At 41.5% G+C, this 22,475-nt stretch overlaps 1 protein-coding gene across 1 annotated transcript in view; it reads right to left on the minus strand.

Moving 5' to 3' along the window:
- Nucleotides 1-479: 479 nt before the first annotated feature.
- Nucleotides 480-22,475, minus strand: part of PAPSS2 (3'-phosphoadenosine 5'-phosphosulfate synthase 2) — a 36,102-nt gene continuing 14,106 nt past the window's right edge. Inside the window, exons 7-11 of the mRNA XM_031651924.1 lie at nucleotides 21,525-21,730; nucleotides 6,779-6,914; nucleotides 4,534-4,802; nucleotides 2,943-3,172; nucleotides 480-2,348 (exon numbers count right to left, since the gene is read on the minus strand). Coding sequence (XP_031507784.1) covers nucleotides 2,210-2,348; nucleotides 2,943-3,172; nucleotides 4,534-4,802; nucleotides 6,779-6,914; nucleotides 21,525-21,730 — 980 coding nt within the window. The 3' untranslated portion in view covers nucleotides 480-2,209. The remainder of the gene's footprint in view (nucleotides 2,349-2,942; nucleotides 3,173-4,533; nucleotides 4,803-6,778; nucleotides 6,915-21,524; nucleotides 21,731-22,475) is intronic.

Genomic DNA, 22,475 nt, shown 5'->3' on the forward strand with positions numbered 1-22,475 from the left:
TCCAGCCTGGGTGACAGAGTGAGATTGTCTCAAAAAAAAAAAGGGTGTGGTGGGCCTGTAATCCCAGCACTTTGGGAGGCTGAGGCAGGTGGATCACAAGGTCAGAAGTTCAAGAACAGCCTGGCCAACATGGTGAAACCCTGTTTCTACTAAAAATACAAAAATTAGCCGGGCGTGGTGGTGTGCACCTGTAATCCCAGCTACTCAGGAGGCTGAGGCAGGTGAATTGCTTGAATCCAGGAGGTGGAGGTTGCAGTGAGCCGAGATCGTGCCACTGCACTCCAGCCTGGGAGACAGAGCAAGACTCAGTTTAAAAAAAAAAAAAAAAAAAGAAAGAAAAGACATGAGTAAGGGTAAATAGTCTCACTTATGATGTTCAAGAGAGTTGCTGCTGTCTCACTCCAGTTATACAAAGTCACAAAGCCCTTAAGTTGTGTGATCAACCCACACCCAATGTTACAGGCAGAAAAAACTCAGCCTTCACTCTGATAAATTTATTAAAATAAGAACAAGCATCAGTTGTACATAGAAATAATCATTTGCACTAAGCATGGTACTAGAGCAGAAGAGCAGTTTTAAATATATATATTTTTAATCACAAAATATTTCGGTTAAGGCACTATAATCCTGTCTCATGTTTTCAATAAATATGCTGGATTGTTTTTAAAGGCAGTAGTGAGTAACTGATTACATAAGTATAGGCACTATACTATTAAAGACAAACTGCTGTGGCCATTGCGTGTAACTCATTCTCAAAAGAACTGTTAGTTAAGATTAGCATTTTTTAAAAAATGAGAATATGAAAATTATCACAGTTTTCTCTTTCCAATTTAGGTCTCTTCCAGAGAGACCTATATATTAAAAGGTGCTGTTTCTTCACATATTCCTTGGCAACAATGAATTATGCATAAAGTAAAAACATTGCCTCTTAGGAAGTAAAGTCATCAGAAGATGTTCGCAGAACAGCTTGAAATCTTTGGAATAGCTTTTTTTTTTTTTTTTTTCTTCAACTGCAATAAAATCAGTGGAGTTCAGAAAACTCGACCTTTCAGCATCCAAGAAGGCAGCTTTGTAAGCACTTTCTGTTCAAGGAACTTTGTTAAGCAGCTGAGGGGAATCTGACCCAGAGCCTGTGTTGTCTAGTGTAGACAGGGCACCAGACTGGGAGTCAAGTGGCCTGGGTACTCCTTCACTGCCACCAGCATTTCCTAATAATGGCAAATTTACATTTTGTTACAGTGCTCAGCAGCTTACAAAGCACATACATGTGCATCATCACAGTTTGTTCACCTGTAAGATGAAAGGGCTGGATTCTTTGTTTTCTGTGGTCTTTCCAGTTCTAGTGCCTTGCTAGTCTGATAGTGTGAATTATTTTTTGTTATAGCTGACGCTGCTGCTGCAGTCAGGGCTATCCTTTCTGCAGGACACAATGACCACAGCAAAGAGCGGGAAAGATAACTTTCCACAACATCGCCACATTGACCTCCTTTCATCAAAGCGCTGTACGCTATTAAAAGTCACCGTTTAACTGGAGTTACATTACTCACAGAGGCCATTAAGACGTCTCTTCTTATTAGACAATATAACTTTTGTGACAGAAATAGGCTGCACAGATCTCTAAGATTAAATTCATGTTATTGCACATTTTGTTTCTCCAGTCAGGTCTTCAACACGTAAGATGATTACAACATTAAGGCTTTGTACAGCATGAAGTAAAACATCAGGAAGAATCTTGATGTGAGCCACACCTCTTTTAGAGTGAGAAAAAAAATTTTTTTTGTTTTGGTCAATTGTACAGAAGAGGATGCTTAATCTGATATGTTTTATAACTGATAAATGACATTGTTAAGAGTGCAGGTTGGCAAGACATGCTGGAAAATATATTCACTTTTCATCAAGTAACTAGACACATAGTCAAAGCTTTAAGAAATCTGGGACCTGCCTGCTCAGATGCAGTAGAAAATACATAGAGCTAATTTTATTCTGAAATGTATAAGAATATTACTTTCACCTGATAAGATTTGGTCTTCAGTTTGACTTTGTGTGTATGTGTGTATGTGTGTATATTTAAATTATAGACACAACTTTTACTTCATTATAAAAGATTAAAATGCATCATTGAGAAGCAATTTAATACAAAGCATCTAATCATAAAAATAGAAAAGGTAATCAAAGAGCACTTCAGAAAGAAACTCTGGAGCCAAAGGCATTAGTTCTTCTCCAGGGACCTGTAATAATCTGTCAGGACCTTCCATGCTTTGGGGGCCATGAAGCCGTCTGGGGGATTCTCTCCTTCCCGGGCGAGCTTCCTCATACGAGTTCCTGAGATGAAGTCAAACTCATTGTGCCTGTTACAGGGTGGCAACAAAGAACTCAGTGTAGGTAAATGATATCTGCCTTAAGGATTCCTGGAGTAGGTTATGGTTTTTGAGACCCACGTTCTTTCTGTAAAATGCTGCATCTTTGAAAGTGGGCACTCCTCTAAATCTTCAGGAACTTGCAGAAGAAAAGGGAAATAATGGCAGCTATCCATTCAGTATTTACCATGCACCTATACTGTTCCTGGGAAGTGTCTTGAGACCAGAGACTGTCTTCTATTTCTCTGCCCACTTCTGTGAGCCCTCAGCATGGGGAGCAAGTGCGCCATAAATATTCATTGCAATCTCTGTGTCGCTTCTTTTCACTTAGTGTGCCAGGCACTCCGCGCATGCTCAAGAATGCATGTTGAAAGAGAAATATTTATGGATCATCTACTATATGCAAAAGACTGTAGTACAACTTTAGGGGACAAAATGTATAAGACCACATCCTGACTCTCAAGGGACTCAGTCCACTTGGGAGCATGTGGCAGTGCACTGGAGAGTTTTTCAAAGGGCCCAAATTCTGCCTCATCATTTCTATTATACAGATGTTGATAAAAGAATTTTCCCCTGAAAACCTACCTTGCTGGATCATAGAAGTCCATGGCTTTTTTGGCTTTGTTGTAGGCAGCCACTCGGAATGGAATGATTTCCACAGAGGTGAGGCCAGGGGCCATGCTCAAGACCTTGCCCCCATGAGTGGGTTCATACAGATCCTTCTTGGTTTCAGGATGGGGCATTCCTGCAGGGTCCCTGCCCACAATGTAGAAATTGGCCCCTGCAATCATCCGGGACCTGCAGTGCCACTGGACCTAGGAAATGTCACATAAGGGACATGCTGGTCATTATGGGTTAAATCTGTGGGTCATGGTTTATGGAGACACCTTTATTCTGCTTTAAAAGTAATTCAGTAATGTGAGTCAACTAAGAATTGCAAGAAAATCACTGAGGTTCTAAGACTCCATCCACTCGTCATGCTTTGTTATGTTAGGTAGGGTAGGAGCTCTAAAGGTAGGCTTCCTCCCTCATAACTCAAGGTTGTATTTCTTCATCTCCAAACAGGCTAGCAGGACAAGAACACTTAAATCTTAGTATTCTACAGAACTGTACGGATTTTACTTTCCAGTGCCTCCCTATTCACAATAAATTGCAGTTTAAAGGAAATTACAAACTCCAATATCTCATTATCTGATTGCCGTTAATGAGCTAATTACCTTCCACATGCAGATGCTGATTTCAGTGCAACGGAACACTTGCCCTCTTTAAAGCCCAGATAGCAACACAAAGGATGGAAAGGAGAGGTAGGGGCCTGGAACTTTGATCTGATTGAAGAGAATTAATTCATTAAACTCAGTTTGGGGCATTCGAAAGGGTTGAGACCCTTTCTATTCATCATACTTTCGGCAAACTCATTCAGATCCACTACAGTGGTGGTGCAGTGGGACAAAGAAAATCTGTTTGATAAGCTCACTGTGTTATGATAAAAGGGAGACATTTATCTTTTAAAGATATCCTCTCCTAATGAAGCTCACAGGGCATGGTGAGTAACTGGAACTTCTGAAATTGAATATTAGGTTAGATACAACTTGCCCTATAACCCAGTTAAGTTTCATTAGCCACCTCTTTCACTGGCCAACTTCCATATTCTCAAAGGCAATGTAAAACAGGTTTGATTTGATGTTTCTAGCATTTTTCTTTTTTTCTTTTTTTTTTTTTGAGACGGAGTTTTGCTCTGTTGCCCAGGCTGGAGTGCAGTGGTGTGATCTCGGCTCACTGCAACCTCTGCCACCCAGGTTCAAGTGATTCTCCTGCCTCAGCTTTCCGAGTAGTTGCAATTACAGGGGCACACCACCACACCGGCTAATTGTATTTTTAGTAGAGATGGGGTTTCATCATGTTGGTCAGGCTGGTCTCGAACTCCTGACCTTGTGATCTGCCCGCCTTGGCCTCTCAAAGTGCTGGGATTATAGGTGTGAGCCACTGTGCCCGGCCTTCTAGCATTTTTCAAATACTGAGTGGAAACATAATGAAGCTGGATAAAGAAGAGACACCAGAACATTCCAGAATCTGCTTATGAGGAAGCAGAAAGGATCCCAGAGACTCATTTACTCTTCTATGTAAAGTTTGAGTCTGAATTTCTGACTCTCAAAGCCCAGCTCTGGGAATTACTCACCTCTGTAGGGCCAGCATATAACATGGGAGACGGAAAGATGGCAACAATGGTTGACTTGGGATCCAGGACCCCTTCCTCGAGCACAGCCGCGTGCTGCTTCATCCGCCAGTCCAGAGGCACATCGTCATCTTTGGTCCAGCCCCCCAGAGGGTGTAGCAGGAGGACCGGGTGCTTGTAGCCCCTCTCTAGGAGCCTGCGGCGAGTGTCCTGCATCAACAAAGCATGGCCATTGTGGACAGGATTGCGCAACTGGAATGCAAACACCGCATCTGGGAAAGGAAAGCAGAAGAAGGAAGGTCACAGAAGCACATGGTATCATTTCTCCACAAGAACAGAAAGGACACAACCATGTTTATTGTTTCGTGCATTCATTATCCACTGGCTTTTTTTTTTTTTTTTTTTTTTTTGAGAAACAGTCTCACTCTGTCGCCCAGGCTTGGAGTGCAGTGAGCGATCTCGGGTCACTGCAACCTCCGCCTCCAGGATTCAAGTGATTCTCCTGCCTCAGCCTCCCGAGTAGCTGGGATTACAGGCGTGTGCCACCACACGCATCTAATTTTTGTATTTTTAGTAGACTCAGGGTTTCACCATGTTGGCCAGACTCATTTCGAACTCCTGACCTCAAGTGATCCACCTGCCTCAGCCTCCCAAAGTGCTGGGATTACAGGCGTGAGCCACTGCACCCAGCCTATCCACTGGCTTTTGATAATCAGCTGGAGAATACAGGTGGGTCTTTAAGAGGTGTTAATCCAATGCTAACCAATACCAGATTGCTGAGACAGGGATGAGACGCAGAGGCAGGAAGCTGCTTAGGGGGAGCCTAACTCAGGAATGAAAAGATGTGTTGCCGGGACCTTTCCTGTACACCAAGGCTCAGGCAGGGCGGGTGTTAATTAGTCCTCTTCTACCAGGGAGCCTAGAGGGAGGTGAGTAATTGTGAGGAACGTTTTCTGGGGCCTGTGCAAAGGGCAACAATCTAAAGACAGAAAAAAATTTGCCTTCACTTTAAAGAAATCTCCAAAACTACTCCATTTAGTGATGGACTCCTGAGAGCCTTAATTTTTTTTATCTGGCAATGATATAATTTTTATGTCTATAATATGAAAAACTTGAGAAATACAGAAGAGCCCAAAATAGAATATAAAAATCACCAATAATCCTATTATTACTTTTTCTCCCTCTTTTTCAAAATGTATACAATAAATAATAAAAATATTTTCATCCAAACTCCATCCCCAAGAGAATGTAACCTGCAGTTTGGGGCATGTGCTGCCAGAGACTTTTCTGCCTCTATACACAGAAGTAGGTTAGGGATTTTAGAATTATGATGATATTTTGTTTTTTTCCCCAAAATATGATTATGCTGCACATATTGTTCTGCAATGTGCTTTTTCACTTAATAAATACACTTTAGGTATCTCTATCAGTGAATATTTTAAACTGTTGAATAGTGTTCTAATATATGGTTCTAATATATAGTACAACTTTATAAAACTGTTTCCATATTATAGACATACCAACAGAAGATGTTGTCAGGTTATTTTTAACTATAAAAATACTGAAGCCAGGCATGATCTCAGCACTTTCGGAGGCTGAGGCAGGGGGATTGCTTGAGCCCAGGAGTTTAAGACCAGCCTAGGAAACATAGTGAAACCCATTTCTGCAAAAAAATTTAAAAATTCGCAGAGTACGGTGACATGTGCCTTGTAGTCCCAGCTACTTGTGAGGTTAAGATGGGAGCATTACTTGAGCCCAAGCGGTTGAGGCTGCAGTGAGCTATGGTCATGCCATGGCACTCCAGCCTGGGTGACAGGGTGAGACCTGTCTTTTAAAGAAAATGCTGATTCCTGGTATCCTTAATTCTTTAATCAGAAGGTGGTTAGGAGTATTAATAAATGCAGTAGGGGCCAGGTGCGGTGGCTCACACCTGTAATCCCAGTACTTTGGGAGGCCGAGGTAGGTGGATCACCTGAGGTCAGGAATTTGAGACCAGCCTGACCAACATGTTGAAACCCTATCTCTACTAAAAATAAAAAAATTAGCTGGGTGTGGTAGCGGGCGCCTGTAATCTGAGCTACTCAGGAGGCTGAGGCAGGAGAATTACTTGAACCTGGGAGGCAGAGGTTGCAGTGAGCTGAGATCACGCCATTGCACTCCAGCCTGGGTGACAGAGCAAGACACCATCTCAATAAATAAATAAATAAATAAATAAATAAATAAAATGCACTAAGGCCAACTTACATACCAGCATTCATTTCTTTACATTTCTGTTTGAGCTCCAGAGGTGTCAGACGGTATTGGTCCAGCCCATCATTCCAACTTATTTTCTCCAGCACCTGAAGGTCTCCACCAACCAACCAGTCCCCACTTTCCATTACCATCTAGAAAGAATATTGTTATGATTGCTAATGATTAATTGTGATTTCTATTTTATCTGAAAAATTTTCTCCTTTTAGACCAATCTCAGGTTACAGTTAAAGAACTGCCTTCAGTTCTTCAGTATTTCTGGCACAGTATTTCTCAAACTTTTTGGTCTCTAGAACCCTTTATGCTCTTTTTTTTTTTTTTTTTTTTTTTTTTTGAGACGGAGTCTTGCTCTGTCGCCCAGGCTGAAGTGCAGTGGCCGGATCTCAGCTCACTGCAAGCTCCACCTCCCAGGTTTACGCCATTCTCCTGCCTCAGCCTCCTGAGTAGCTGGGACTACAGGCGCCCGCCACCTCGCCCGGCTAGTTTTTTGTATTTTTTAGTAGAGATGGGGTTTCACCGTGTTAGCCAGGATGGTCTCGATCTTCTGACCTCGTGATCCACCCGTCTCGGCCTCCCAAAGTGCTGGGATTACAGGCTTGAGCCACCGCGCCCGGCCCCTTTATGCTCTTAAAAAATTATTGAGTACCCCCCTCCACCATGAGCTTTTGTTTATGTGGGTTATAGCTATCATTACTTTTCATATTAGAAATTTAAACTGAGAACATTTAAAAATATTTACCAATACATCTAAAGCTAACATTAATCAAACTACTGCCTGTTAACATATAAAACATTTTTAGTGAAAAATAAGCATTTTCCTCCCCAAATGTAGGAAGTATGGTATTGTTTTACATATTTGCAATCTTTTTAATATCTGACTTAATAGAAGACAGCTGGATTCTCATATCTATGTCTACGTTTAATCTGTAGTAATATATTGTTTTGGCTGAAGTATAAAAAGGAAGTCCAACTATAGGTAGGTAGCTAGAAAAGGGAAGAGGATTTGGATAGCCCTTTTGCACAATTGTGGATATTCTTATTTGATACTACACCCAAACTCAACAAGTGTCAATTTCTTAAAGGTTTAAGTTGCACTGTGGAATCTGAAGTCATATTAATGCACTTTTCATACTCTGTTACATTAAAAATCCATTGTGCTTTGGATTCATCATTTACCCATGAATGATTTTGCAATATTATATATTGGAATTAGAAACTATTAGTTCACTGAGTTTGTAAGTCTTCCAAATGTTGACATATTTTATTACAGGATTTTTAAACACACAAGTGTTAATATCATTACTAGTCTCATCAAAAAGTTTTCTAAGTACTAGGAATCTGCCAACCTTATGGTGGTGAATAAAAATTTTCCAAAAATTTTTTGCTTGAAATTTCAAGATTTATCATTGGCAATGAATACTCTCAGCTGTTTTCCTTGAATTATCAGGTTCACTTTGTTCAGTTTGAAAAATATCTACCAAATAGTCATACCTGAATAACCATAGTTTATCACTCATGCTTTCAAGTAAACATGATGATCCATGAAAAAAAAAAAAATAGTGGCCAGTATTGCTTGTAGCACAAACCATTGTACAAGTACTTTTCCTTAAGACAACCATTGTACATTGGTATATGTAGCAGAAGTACTTTAATGTGTACTTCCTCTTTTGTAATGGAATATTAAAAAGATGTGGACTCAAGGGCCAAGATTTAATCATCACTTTTACAGCTTCATCAAGAACAGTCTTAGGTGAAGCTAGCATTGCTTTTATTGCAAGTGCATGATGATGAATAGTACAGTGACTATGGATATAGTTGTCATTGTCTCGAGTCTAAAGTGACAGCAGTTTTAGCCACTATTGCTTTTGTACCAGCAATTCAAATGTCAATACAGAGAAAAAGGCAAAGAATGTCTTAGTATTATGAACACAGTTTTGAGCTTGGGGATTCTCTAGAAAGATCTTGGGAACCCTCAGTTTTGTAAACCGTACTTGAGAACTGCTGCTAGTACATTCCTAATACAGTCTGATGTATCTTAGACTATTTCCAATAAAGACCTAAATTAGAGACCCTGGGGGAAAAAATCAGACAGCTTGTTTTCTACTGGTTAATTATTGTTGAGCACAATTTCTATGGAAATTCTCAAAAGAAGCAGCCTTCTTCAATTACATCTGATTTTAAAACAAAAGGAAATCTCCAAAGAGCAGCAAAATGTAGCTAAATTCACTTGTAAGGCTAAACGTAGACTATTAGCTAAACCCTATTTTTTAAAAATAATCTTTGACAAGGGTACCAGGACCACTGAATGGGGGAAAGAACAGTCTCTACAACAAATAATGTTGGCAAAACTGGATATCCACATGCAAAGGAATGAAGTTGGACCCTTACCTTACATCATATACAAAATTTAACTCAAAATGGATGAAAGACCTAAAAGTAAGACCTAAAGCTTTTAAACTCTTACAAAAAATAGAAGCGAAAAAGCTTTATGATATTGGAGTTGAAAATGATTTATTAGACATGACATCAAAAACATGAGCAAAAAAAGCAAAAAAAAAAAAAATTGCAACTACTTCAAACATATGTGCATCAAAGAACGTAACAGTGAAAAAGCAACCTATAGAAAGTGAGAAAATATTTGAAAATCATATTTTCTGATAAGGGGTTAATACCCAGAATATATAAAAACTCCTACAACTCAATGACAAAAAAATTAACCCAATTAAGAAATGGGCAAAAGACTTGAATAGATATACCTTGAGATGATCTACAAATGGTCAAAAGCATGTAAGATGCTCAGCATCATTAATTATGAGAAATACAAATCAAAACCACAATGAGATATCATCTCCCATCCATTAGGATGGCTACTATTAAAAAAACAGAAAATGTCTGGGCACAGTGGCTCACACCTGTAATCATGAGCCACTGTGGATTGGCTCACGGCAGGTGGATTGTTTAAGCCCAGAGTTTGAGACCAGCCTGGGCAACATGGTAAAGCCCCATCTCTGCATAAAATATAAAAATTAGCCTGGCGTGGTCGTGCATGCCTGTAGTCCCAGCTCCTCGGGAGGCTGAGGTGGGAGGATCACCTGAGCCTGGGAAGGTTGAGGCTGCAGTGAGCCATGATTGTGTCACTGCATTTCAGCCTGGGTGACAGAGACCCTGTCTCTCTCTCTCACACACACACACACACACACACATACAGAAAAGAGAAAAATAACAAGTGTTGGTGTTGGCGAGGATATAGAAAAATAAAAATTGGAACCCTTGTACACTGTTAGTGGGATTGTAAAAGGTGCAACCACTATCAAAAACAGTATGGAGGTTCCTCAGTGAATTAAAAATGGAACTACCGTATGATCCAGCAATCCTACTTACGGGTATATATTCAAAGGAAATGAAAGGGCCGGGCGCGGTGGCTCAAGCCTGTAATCCCAGCACTTTGGGAGGCCGAGACGGGCGGATCACGAGGTCAGGAGATTGAGAGACGATCCCGGCTAACATGGTGAAACCCCGTCTCTACTGAAAAATACAAAAAAAAAAAAAACCTAGCCGGGCGAGGTGGCGGGTGCCTGTAGTCCCAGCTACTCGGGAGGCTGAGGCAGGAGAATGGCGTAAACCTGGGAGGCGGAGATTGCAGTGAGCTGAGATCCAGCCACTGCACTCCAGCCTGGGTGACAGAGCAAGACTCCGTCTCAAAAAAAAAAAAAAAAGGAAATGAAAGGGTCTTGAAGAAATACTTGTATACTCATGTTCATAGCAGCACTATTCAAATAGCCAAGAGGTGGAAGCAACCCAAATGTCCATAGATGGATGAATGGGTAAATAAAATGTGGTATATACATACAAAGGGAATATCATTCATCCTTTAAAAGGAAGGAAATCCTGTCACATGCTATAACGTGGCTGAACCTTGAGGACATTATGCTAAGTGAAATAAGCCAGTCACAAAAAAGCAAATATTACATGATTCCACTTATATGAGGTATCTAAAGTAGTCGAATTCATAGAGACAGAGAGTGGAATGGTAGTTACCAGGGGCTGGAGGAAGGAAGAATAGGGGAGTTGCTTTTATTTTTGTTTTGGTTTGAGACAGATCTCGCTCTGTCACCCAGGCTGGGATGCAGTAGCTCACTGCAGCCTCTACCTCTGGGGCTTATGCAGTTCTCCCACTTCAACCTCCCAAGTAGCTGGGACTACAAGCATGCCACCACAACTGGCTAATTTTTAATTTTTTTTTGTAGAGACAGGGTCTTACTATGATAACTAGGTAGGTCTCAAACTCCTCCTAGGGAGGAGGGCTCAAGCAATCCTCCAACTTGTGCCTTCCAAAGTGTTGGGATTACAAGTGTGAGCCACCATGGCTGACTGGGGAGTTGTTTAATGGGTATAGAGCTTCCATTTTGCAAGATGACAAAGTTCTGGAGATTTGGTTCACAACAATGTGAATACACTTAACATTACTGAGTTGCACATTTACAAAAGGTTAAGATGATAAATTTTATGTTCTGTTTTTTACCCTAATTTTTTTTTTTAGAGGAACCACCATTTCTTTAACTCACTGAGGATTTCACTGAGGTTACTAGCAATCACTTTTCTATTCCCAGTCTCAGCTGAAAATGTGACTTCAGGAAAGGTAGGTGTGAAGAGCACCTGGAGACCTCTAGGAGAACCACCTTCATGGTGTCCCACACATTAGATGGCCCAATTCTGGCCCCCTTTTGTTGTGTCCATCCCATAAAGGCAAGAAGACCCTTGGTGGGAAGACCCACCCAGAGTCATCACCTACTCTTTTGATCACAGTCTGGGTACCCAGAACTCTAGAATTTCCTGCCCAATCAACTCTGAGCTTGCTGCTAGGGCCTAGAAGAGCTTCATCTCCCAACCTGTCTTTCTAGGGTGGACCACACACTCAGAGCAGCCCTAGTTCTGAAGGCGGGCCAAGCAGGGAGGGTCTGTGGAGGTTGTGGAGAGAGCTCAGCCATGCAGCCTGGGGTGCCCACAAATCAATCCAGAGGACCCACATAGCACAGGAAGAGGCCAAGCATAGAAGGAGAGGGAGAGTTGGTGAAAGGCCAAGGGCCAACTCTCCACACACTACCATATTCTGATGCAGAGCCCAGAAGTCTATATTTGAACCTGGCTTTCCAGTTTGTGATCAAGGCACAGTTGTCAAAGTAGAAGGATCGAACATATTTTATTTAGCAGTTTGTTAGTTATACATGTAACTTTTAAATATGATGTATGGATCTCCATTTGTATTCTTGCTCTGGACCCCACAAATATTAGGGGTGAGCCAGGGTTGAAGAATGGTTAAACCAATGAAAAAGAAAAATATGGCTGCGCACGGTGGCTCACTCCCATAATCCCAGTACTTTGAGAGGCTGACGTGGGCGGATCACGAAGTCAGGAGTTCAGACCAGCCTGGCCAATATAGTGAAACCCCGTCTCTACTAAAAATACAAAAAATAGCCGGGTGTGGTGGCAGGCACCTGTAATCCCAGCTACTCAGGAGGCTGAGGCAGGAGAATCACTTGAACCTGGAAGGTGGAGGGTTGCAGTGAGCTGGGATTGTGCCACTGCACTCCAGCCTTGGCAACAGAGCGAGACTCTGTCTCAAAAAAAAAAAAAAAAAAAGGAAAAGGAAAGAAAAAAGAAAAGGAAAACATAGCAATCTTTGTTTTTTTCCTATAAGTTTAAATATTTTCCATCTGGTATTGAAGTATAATCAGTTACAGAGGTGTGTCTCTCGTAGTCACTGACACAAATACTTACATACTTACAGCCAATCTTACTCCTCAAACATGTAATGGTTCTACAATCCTTCCCCTAATCAAACCCCATAGACCTTTCACCACTTTCCAAACACAACTTGGTTACCTGAAATGTTACAGAGAAGAGGGAGGCAAGAATGAGTGAGAGAAAGCTGATTTGAAACACCTAGTAGGAAGACACGAAGATAGTGATGGTGGACCTGGTTCACATCCCCGTTATGACCAGATATTGGGGTTTACTATGACCTGCATTCCAGAGAGGTTCAGGGAGTGGAGTATTGGGATAGAGCAGTGGTTCTAAACAGAGGCTGATTTAGTCACTCCTGGTAACATTTGACATCTGAAGATAATTTTGACTGTGACAACTGAAGTGCTATTGGCATCTAGTAGTGAACAGAGGCTAGAGATGCCACTAAATACCCTACATTGCACAGAACTGCCCTCTCAATGAAGGATTATCTAGTCCAAACTGTCAACAGTGCTGAGGCTGAGAAACCCTGGGGTAGACAGAAGGCAATTATGCGAGGTTTTTGTATGTGTTTTCATGGCCTCTTGAAATAATTCAAGAATATTTTCAAATATCCATACCTATACATATACTTTCTCCTCATTGCTTAGAGTTGAACACAACACAATTTTGAGAGTTGACCACCAACCCCCCTGAGGATGCAGTCATTTATTCTGGACACTAGGGGTCCACCCTATATTGCTCTATCTACTGGTGAAGAGGGCATCAAACCAAATTCATCCAGCATCCAGCCTAAAAACCTTTCTGTTTGAAGAGAAACATTAAAACAATGAGTTTGGCATTTCTGGGATGGGGAGGGACAAGGTGCATCTCTATCCCTAAGGTGGCCCAATTATCACCAGAACTGTGTACAGCTGTCAGGAAGGGAGATCCAGAGGCTCTGCTTAATTTCCCAGGGCTTTGTGGCCTAGAAGTTCCCAGCCCCTTTCAAGCTTCCTGCCAAAGACAGCAGCAGGGCCGCAGCTAGAGGATTTGCAGAACTGGATGCATGAAAAGGAATGAGGAGCAGGTTTCAGCAGCCCAGTGAAGTAGCAAATAGGGAACTGGGCTCAAAATTACACACAAGAATGCATAAAGGAGAGGATAAGCTCAACCACTGAGGTAAAGACTAAGAAAGCTATTATAAATAGGCTCAAAGAGGCCAAGAAGAGGAAGACTCAAAAGCAAATCTGGAGATGAGGGAATGCACTATTTGGAAAAGGAGGAGCAGCTGAGGGTGGGAAGGTGACAAAGAATGCAAAAAGGGAGCAGAGAGAAGTGAAAGTAACCAGAAAGAAGGAAGGAAATGGTGGGTTCAGGAAGATAAGGTCATGATGAAAGAGTGCAGAGAACAGAATCAAAGAGAAGAAAAACTAATGCATACAAGAGGAGAATATATATACACACACACATACACACACATATACTCCTCGTGTATATATATATACACACACACACACATTCATATCTGTGATATCAATCATAGTCACAGAATCTGGGGCTTTAAGGAACCTGGAGGTGACGTAGATTTAATGTCCTCATTTTCAGAAGAGAAGGCACTTTTACAGAGGGGAAGTGGCAGAGTTCAAATGCACAGAACTTTCATATCAAAGCCAAGACCCAAATCTCAGACTCCTGCAAACCAGATTCTTCTCACCACCATGCTCACTGCCTCTCATCAGTGGCCCCCATGTTGACATTTCAGTTTCACCTATCACAGGTATGAAAGCGGCAAGTCCAAATTACTCTGGGAGGACAAAGAAGGGGCACTCAGTCATGCTCATGTGTCATGGGAGTCAGCGCTGACTTCTGAAAGGAGGTAATAAGGTCTGGAGGCAGAGGTGGAAGAAACAGTGTGCCAGGTTGAAGGATGAGTATGTGCAAAAGTCAGAGAGAGCATGATCGAATGACCAGCTCTGGAAGGACTGGACGAGGGAATGTATTGGCTGGTGGTGGCAAGAGGCTTTGCGGTAAATTGTATCTTAATAAAGGGGTTTCCAAAGAAAGGTTGAATAATTCACTCTAGCTAAAGAGTGGGAAATTAGGGGGGAGTAAGAAAAGAGAAAGGGAAGAATTGAAATGTACTGACCCAAGATGGAATAGAAGAGGAGTGAATGAATTCAAGCAATACCTGAAAGCTACATTTGGCAGGACTTGGTGACTGAATGGACGAGGGGAGAAGAGAGAAGCAAGAATGGCATCCAGGTTTTGGTCACAGGCCACCATTTGGATGGTGAAGCTGTCACTAAGATAGGAGACATAGTAGGGGGAACAAGCTTGGGGGGAGGTTAAACATGTTGAGTTTGAGGCACTTGCAGGATATATGCAGGAGGAGCCATAAAGAAAATAGCTCCAAACAATTATTTAACTCAATAGTTTCAACCTTCACAGCACATTAGAATCATGGGCAGCTTTAACTACCTACCCCTCAATAATCAGATGTGACTCAAAGCCAATTAAATGAGAAATCTGTGAGGATGGGATCCAGTCATGGGTGATTCGTAAAGCTCCTCAGGTGATTCTGTTGATGTAACTTACCATATGGTTTTCATTATGGAGCTAAAGGCTATAAACTCTCCTTCCTGTCTTTCATTGAGAAGTCACATTCTGTTCTCTTGGTTTGTACAAGAAAATGTACAGTGCAAAACAGGAGTGATGATTCTTAGTTACCTCACCAAGAGCACTGTGAAAAATAATTACTACTTGACAAATATTTGGGAGCCATGGATGAAAGGCAACAAAGCCCCAGCAAGCATTAGTTTTACAAGTTTCACCTGCTCCTCGTGATAATTTCATCTGAACGCATGGCACATGGTTCTATATTTAGTGACACCAAACAGAGGGTTGGATGCCTTGAATGGAAGGTCAAGAATGACGTTGGTGATAAGCTCTGTAACGAAGGCCGACCATTTCTTAGTGACTCTATTTTCCTTGCAAATATCATTCCCAGTGCCACATGGAAATAGAATAAGGCCCAGGATTATACTTTTGGAAGTAATTACTTTTGGAAGCTGTGGGGTTCTAAAAACCAGTGTTAAAGTGTTTTTGTGGGTTTCAGAGTGCTAAAAAAAGGACACAACGAAAAGAATTATTTTGCCAATAAAACTTGTGTGTTTGGTACATGCAACAATCTTCAACAATCTTCATCAATCTCTCTCACTTTTGCACAAAATGTCTACAGAGTGAGTGGCTTTCTCTCTCTGGTTATCCAAAGCTCATTTCTCACCATTAGCTCCCTGGGAATGTTTATTGAGTCCCTCTAATAACCTGAAGGTACAGAGTCACTGAAAATATTGTCAAAGCCACAAGTCATGCCACCATTCTCCCTGGCTTCTAAGAAATCCTAAAATTCTGAGTTCCATCTGCCAGCATACATTGTAAGGAATGATGAAAAAAATACGGGCATACCTGAGAGACACTGCAGGTTCAGTTCCAGACTACTGCAATAAAGTGGATATTGTAATAAAGGAAGTCACACAAATTTTTTGGTTTCCCAGTGCATTTTAAAAGTTATGTTTACACGATACCATAGTCTATTAAGTGTGCAATGGCATTGTCTTTAAAATGTAATACATCTAAACTTTCTTCTTTTTTTTTTTTTTTTGAGAAAGGGTCTCACTCCTATAAGCCAGGTTGGAGTGCACTGATGCAATCACAGCTCACTGCAGCCTTGACTTCCCAGGCTCAGGTGATCCTCCCACCTCAGCCTCCTGAGTAGCTGGTACTACAGGTGCGCACCACCATGCCCAGCTAGTTTTTTGTATTTTTAGTAGGGAGAGGGTTTCGCCATGTTGCCAAGGCTGATCTCAAACTCCTGGGCTGAAACAATCGGCCTCCCAAAGTGTTGGGATTACAGGGTGAGCCACCACGCCTAGCCTATCTTAATTTAAAAATATCTTTTTGCTAAAAATATTAATGATCCTCTGAGCCTTCAAAGAGTTGTAATCGTTCTCCTGGTGGAGGATTTTACCTTGTGTTAATGGCTGCTGACAAATAAGGGTGATAGTTGCTGAAGTCTGGGGTGGCTGTGGCAATTTATTAAAATAAGACAACAATGAAGTTTGTCAGATCAACTGACTCTCTGTAGCATGAGATGCTGTTTGATAGCATTTTACCCATGGTAGAAATTCCTTCAAAATTGGAGTCAATCCTCTCAAAGGTTGCCACTATTTTATCAACTAAGCTTACATAATATTCTAAATACTTTATTGCCATTTCAAAAGCATCGTCACCAGGAGTAGATTCCATCTCAAAAAAACAATTTATTTGCTCATCCATAGGAAGCAACTCCTCATCCTTTCAAGTTCTATCATGAGATTGCAACAATTCAGTCACTTCTTCAGGCTCCACTTCTAATTCTAGTTCTCTTGCTATTTCCACCACATCTGCAGTTACTTCCTCCACTGAAGTCTTGAATCCCTCAAAGTCATCCATGAAGGATGAAATCAACTTCTTTCAAACTCCCATTAACGTCAATAGTTTAACCTCTTCCCACGAATCGCAAATGTTCTTAATGGCATCCAGAAAGGTGAATCCCTTCCAGGAGTTTTTCAGTTTACTCTGCCCACATCCATCTGAGAAATCACCATCTAGAGCAGCTATACCCTTACAAAATGTATTTCTTAAACAATAAGACCTGAAAGTTGAAATTACTATTTGATCCGTGGGCTGCAGAATGGATGGTGTTATGCATGAAAACAAATTAATCTCCTTGTACATCTTCCTCAGAGTTCTTGGGTAACTAGGTGCACTGTCAATTAGCAGTGATATTTTGAAATGAACCTTTTTTTGAGCAGTCGGTCTCAATAGTGGGCTTAAAATATTCAGTAAATCATGCTATAAACAGATGTGCTATCATCCAGGCCTTGTTTTTCCATTTATAGAGAACAAGAAGAGTAAATTCAGCATAATCCTTAAGGACCCTAGGATTTTCAGAATGGCCAGTGAGCACTGGCTTCAACTTAAAGTCACCAGCTATACTAGCTCCTAACAGGAGAGTTAGCCTGTCCTTTGAAGCTTTGAAGCCAGGCATTGACTTCTCTTCTCTAGCTCTGAAAATCCTAGGTGGCATCTTCTTCCAATAGAAGGCTGTTTCTTCCACACTGAAAATCTGTTGTTAGTGTAGCCACCTTCATCAATGATCTTAGCTAGATCTTCTGGGTAACCTGCTGCAGCTCCTACATCAGCACTTGCTGCTTCACCTTGTACTTTTACGTTATGGAGATGGATTTTTTCCTTAAACTCCTTGAACCAACCTCTGCTAGCGTCCAACTTTTCTTCTGCAGCTTTCTCACCTCTCTCAACCTTCATAGAACTGAAGAGAGTTAGGGCTTTGCTCTGAATTAGGTGTTTTGGCTTAAGGGAATGTTGTAGCTAGTTGGGCAAGACCACTCAAACCTTCTCCATATCTGTTAAGGAAACCAAAATACTTTACCTCAAAATATATTTCCTTGACATAGTTTAAGATGGCTATTCAGAAGGGCTGGAAAATACAAAAATAGCTAAAAATCTGCCTTTTGTGGGGGACATTTGCATTTGAAGAGAAAATCTACATTGATACAGCCAGGCTCTCTCTAAGGGCCTTCCCTTGCTGGGTCTAGGAAACATTAACTGAGACTCTGACACATTTAAAGGTCTGAAAGAAACATTTACCTTTAAAATTTCATGTCATCTATATAACACGACCATCTTTGCTACCCAGGCCTTCTCTCCCTCCCATAACCTGTCTTACCAGCATAACCTAATTTACTGCCATAACCTGGTTTTGGCCATCCTCTGAGCCCTCATTTTTTCTATAATCTCAGGATGGTATACAAGCTTCTCTACCCCATCAGGGGTAAGGAGTAATCACTCTGCGATTTTCCCCCTGTGTGCACTAATAAATCTGGATGCCTTTTCTTATTAACCTGCCTTTTGTTGGTTGCCTTTTCAGCAAAACTTCAGGGGGCGAAGAGGAAGTTTTCCCATGACCCCTACATTGGCAATAAGGTTGCTTTGCTTCCTTATCATTTGCTTGCTCACTGTGTGTAATTTTCTCCAATAACTTTTCCTTTGCATTTACAACTTGGCTAACTGGCCCAGGAGGCCTATTTCAAATTTCTTTCTTTTTTTTTTTTTTGAGATGGAGTATCACTCTTGTTGCCAGGCTGGAGTGCAATGGCGCTATCTCGGCCCACGGCAACCTCTGCCTCCTGAGTTCAAGCGATTCGCCTGCCTCAAGCTCCCGAGTAGCTGGGATTACATGCATGCACCACCATGCCCAGCTAATTTTGTATTTTTAGTAGAGATGGGGTTTCTCCATGTTGGTCAGGCTGGTCTCGAACTCCTGACTTCAGGTGATCTGCCAGCCTTGGCCTCCCAAAGTGCTGGGATTACAAGTGTGAGCCACCACGCCTGAGCCCTATTTCAACTTTCTACGTGCCTTCCTCACTAAGCTCAATCATTTCCAGGTTTGACTTAAAGTGAGAGATGTGTGAGTCTTCCTTTCACTCGAACACTTAGAGGCCACTGCAGGGTTATTAATTGGCCTAATTCAAATACTGATGGATCTCAGGGAATAGGGAGTTCCAAGGAGAGGGAGAGAGATGGGGGAACGGCCAGTGAGTGGAGAAGGCAGAACACACACAACATTTATCAATTAAGTTTGCCATCATATGGGTGCAATTTGTGGTGCCCCAAAACAATTACAATAGTAACATCAAAGATCAGTAATCGTAGATCACCAGAACAGATCATAACAATAATGAAGAAATCTAAAATATAATAAGAATCACCAAAATGTGACACAGAGGCACAAAATGAGCACGTGTTGCTGGGAAGATGGCACTCACAGACTCAGAGCAGGTTTGACACAAACCTTCAATTTGTTAAAAAAAAAAAAAAAAAAAAAAAGAAAAGAAATAAAGAAAAGCAAAATCTGTGAAGCACGATAAAGTGAAGCGTAGTAAAACGAGCTATGCCTGTAATCACTTAAGAAACTCTTCAGGTTTTTTTAGTGCTAGTCCTATGTATGTGAATATCAGACCCAAAAGGTAGAAATATCTGAGTTGACATAACCATAACCAAATGACTGCTATTCTTTCAGTCACTGAGTAAAGATAAAATCCCAAACCTATATGATTGTGACAGAGCAAGACTCCATCTCAAAAAACAATAATAATTTTTTTAAAATAAATAAATAAATTAAAAAGCTGCTTTGCTTGCCGTTGACTTTTGTGTTCAGATAGAGGAGGCCTTCAGAGGCCACAAACAGGGACCTTAAAAAGGCCTTTCCTATTTTGGAACATTTTGTAACAAAAACGAAGGCCAAAAGAAGCCCTATCTTTTGACAGGGCCATGAGGCTGGAAGAGATCTTACAGTTATTTTGAGTCTGGCCTCTCTCTCTTTTTTTTTTTTTGAGACCACGTCTTGCTCACTCTGTCACCCAGGCTAGAGTGCAGTGGCAGCTTGGCTCACTGCAACCTCTGTCTCCTGGGTTCAAGCAATTCTTGTGCCTCAGCCTCCCAAGTAGCTGGGATTACAGGCACCTGCCACCACGTCCAGCTAATTTCTGTGTTTTTAGTAGAGAAAGGGTATCACCATGTTGGCCAGACTGGTCTCGAACTCCCAACCTCAGGTGATGTGCTGGCCTCAGCCTCCCAAAGTACCAGGATTACAGGCATGAGCCACCGCGCCCAGCCTGGCCTCTCCTTTTATAAATAAAGAAACTGAGGCCCAGAGGGAGGGCATGCCTTGTCTAACCCCAGGCTTTTTAGAGTCTCCTGGGTCTGACAGTGCTCTCTCTTCCTGTGAACATGCTGAAAGGGACATGCTGGGAGGATATTTGAGAAGTCAAATTAGTAGTATATGACTTTTTTCATTTCTACCTTACTGCTCTTATCTTGGATGAGGGATGGTTTTAGCATTCAATTTCACTTATTTTTCTTTGTGGGAAATGAACCACAGCCAGCAACTTCATAAAACCCCACACCACCCCATCACCAACAGTAATTAGAAGCTGTGAAGGAATCTGAGGAGTTAGTGTACTTTGCCTTTGGGCATGATAGACCCTACCTGATCCTATCAGATGAACACATTTTTTTCAATCTTAAAAATATCCACGGACTGGGCGCAGTGGCTCACGCCTGTAATCCCAGCACTTTGGGAGGCTGAGGCGGGTGGATCACGAGGTCAGGAGATCTAGACCATCCTGGCTAACACGGTGAAACCCCGTCTCTACTAAAAATACAAAAAATTAGCTGGGCGTGGTGGCGGGTGCCTGTAGTCCCAGCTACTCGGGAAGCCGAGGCAGGAGAATGGCGTAACCCAGAAGGAGGAGCTTGCAGTGAGCCGAGATCGCGCCACCACACTCCAGCCTGGGCGACAGAGCGAGACTCCGTCTCAAAAAATAAATAAATAAATAAAATAAATTTTTAAAAATCCAGTGACAAAAATGTGTATCTTTCCTCTGGAAACTCTGCCACTATCTGTGCTGATTTGTGTTTACTGAGAGAATATCACTGACCCCCTCACTAGCCACAGAGCATGAACTCTGAGTTCTTGTTCCAGTGTTTGGTTGGGCCCATTCTTTATGAAGATATTTATTTTCCTTCTGCATTTTCAAGATGGACAGGGCTGCAAGCTCTAGTTATGTCTTTGTGCATAGCTACAGCTATGATTTTGTTCCTCTACTCATGTTGTCAGACTAAATTACTTACCTGGTTCCATTTAGCTGAGGATGCCAGCCACTGCAGAATCTGAGGACTCAAGAGATCATTGAGACCAGACCTCAAACAGAAAGACATTTCTTTGCACCTTTCTAAAAACATCTCCCAAGGCAAAGCCTGCAAACCCTACCTTAGAAGTACATTCTTCCACCTAATCCCAGTTTTTCTACGTCCTTTGCAAAGGAATTAAAGAGTTATTTTTCTTCTCGGTTGAAATAGATCAAGAAAGCCCTTCCAAAGGTTTTGTGACTTACTTTGATATGGGGGTGTTTTGTACATGTTGTCCCCCAAACACGGGAACAGCGCTCCTCTTTTCTGTGTTCATAGAATTCAGCATCTCGTAAGATAGCTACCCTCCGCCCACCATGTGCCAGGACAAACTTGCTGCAACCTTCCAGCCGTGTCTTATCCTCTGCAGAGACGGGCAGTACAATGGGGATGCTCATGTTGATCACGCCATCTGTGGAAAGAGCCATGTGATGCATGAAAACTAGACACAAGGTGCATCATCCGTGAAGCATGACTCAAATGTGCACAATGCCCCTTCCAAACATTTCCTTCAAGAAGCATTAAGACCCACATCCAAGTAGTTGTGTTAGCTGCACCAGTTTCTCTAGATTCCATGATGACAAGTCCTTGAAGGGCTTCCCAAAGCAAATGGAGCATATGTGAAAAGTGGGTTGAGTTTCAAATCATGGAGGTGGCCTCCATAAACTGATCTAACTTTGGACACACCTCTTTGTGGGTTCCCTTTTCAAATCTAAGTCCTGACCTCAATGCAGTAAGGAGTTTAAAGTTTTCCAAAACCCAATTAAATAAAATTAAGCTAGCAAAACAAACCAAAACAAAACTCTCTAGTCTTTCTTGGAAAAGAACCTCATAAGAATGTCAAGCAAGTCTTTTATTTCATTATCTGTTTAGGCTCTATCTGCATACCAACACACTGAATTGAAAAGACAGAAAAAAAATCAGATAATTGATATTAATCTATGGGAATGAGTATGCATTTTTTGTATAATAAGTTACTTATGACAGTTGTATGTTTCTCTTTTTTAATATTAATCAACTACAATCTGGGTAATATCTCATTCACCTTTTTCTTTAATTTTTAACTTTCATGGGTACACAGTGTATATGTTTATGGGGTGCATAAGATATTTTGATACAGGAATACAATGCATAATAATCACATCAGGGTAAATGAG

The sequence above is a fragment of the Papio anubis genome, chromosome 11, assembly GCF_008728515.1.
Source record: "Papio anubis isolate 15944 chromosome 11, Panubis1.0, whole genome shotgun sequence".
Lineage (NCBI taxonomy): Eukaryota > Metazoa > Chordata > Mammalia > Primates > Cercopithecidae > Papio > Papio anubis.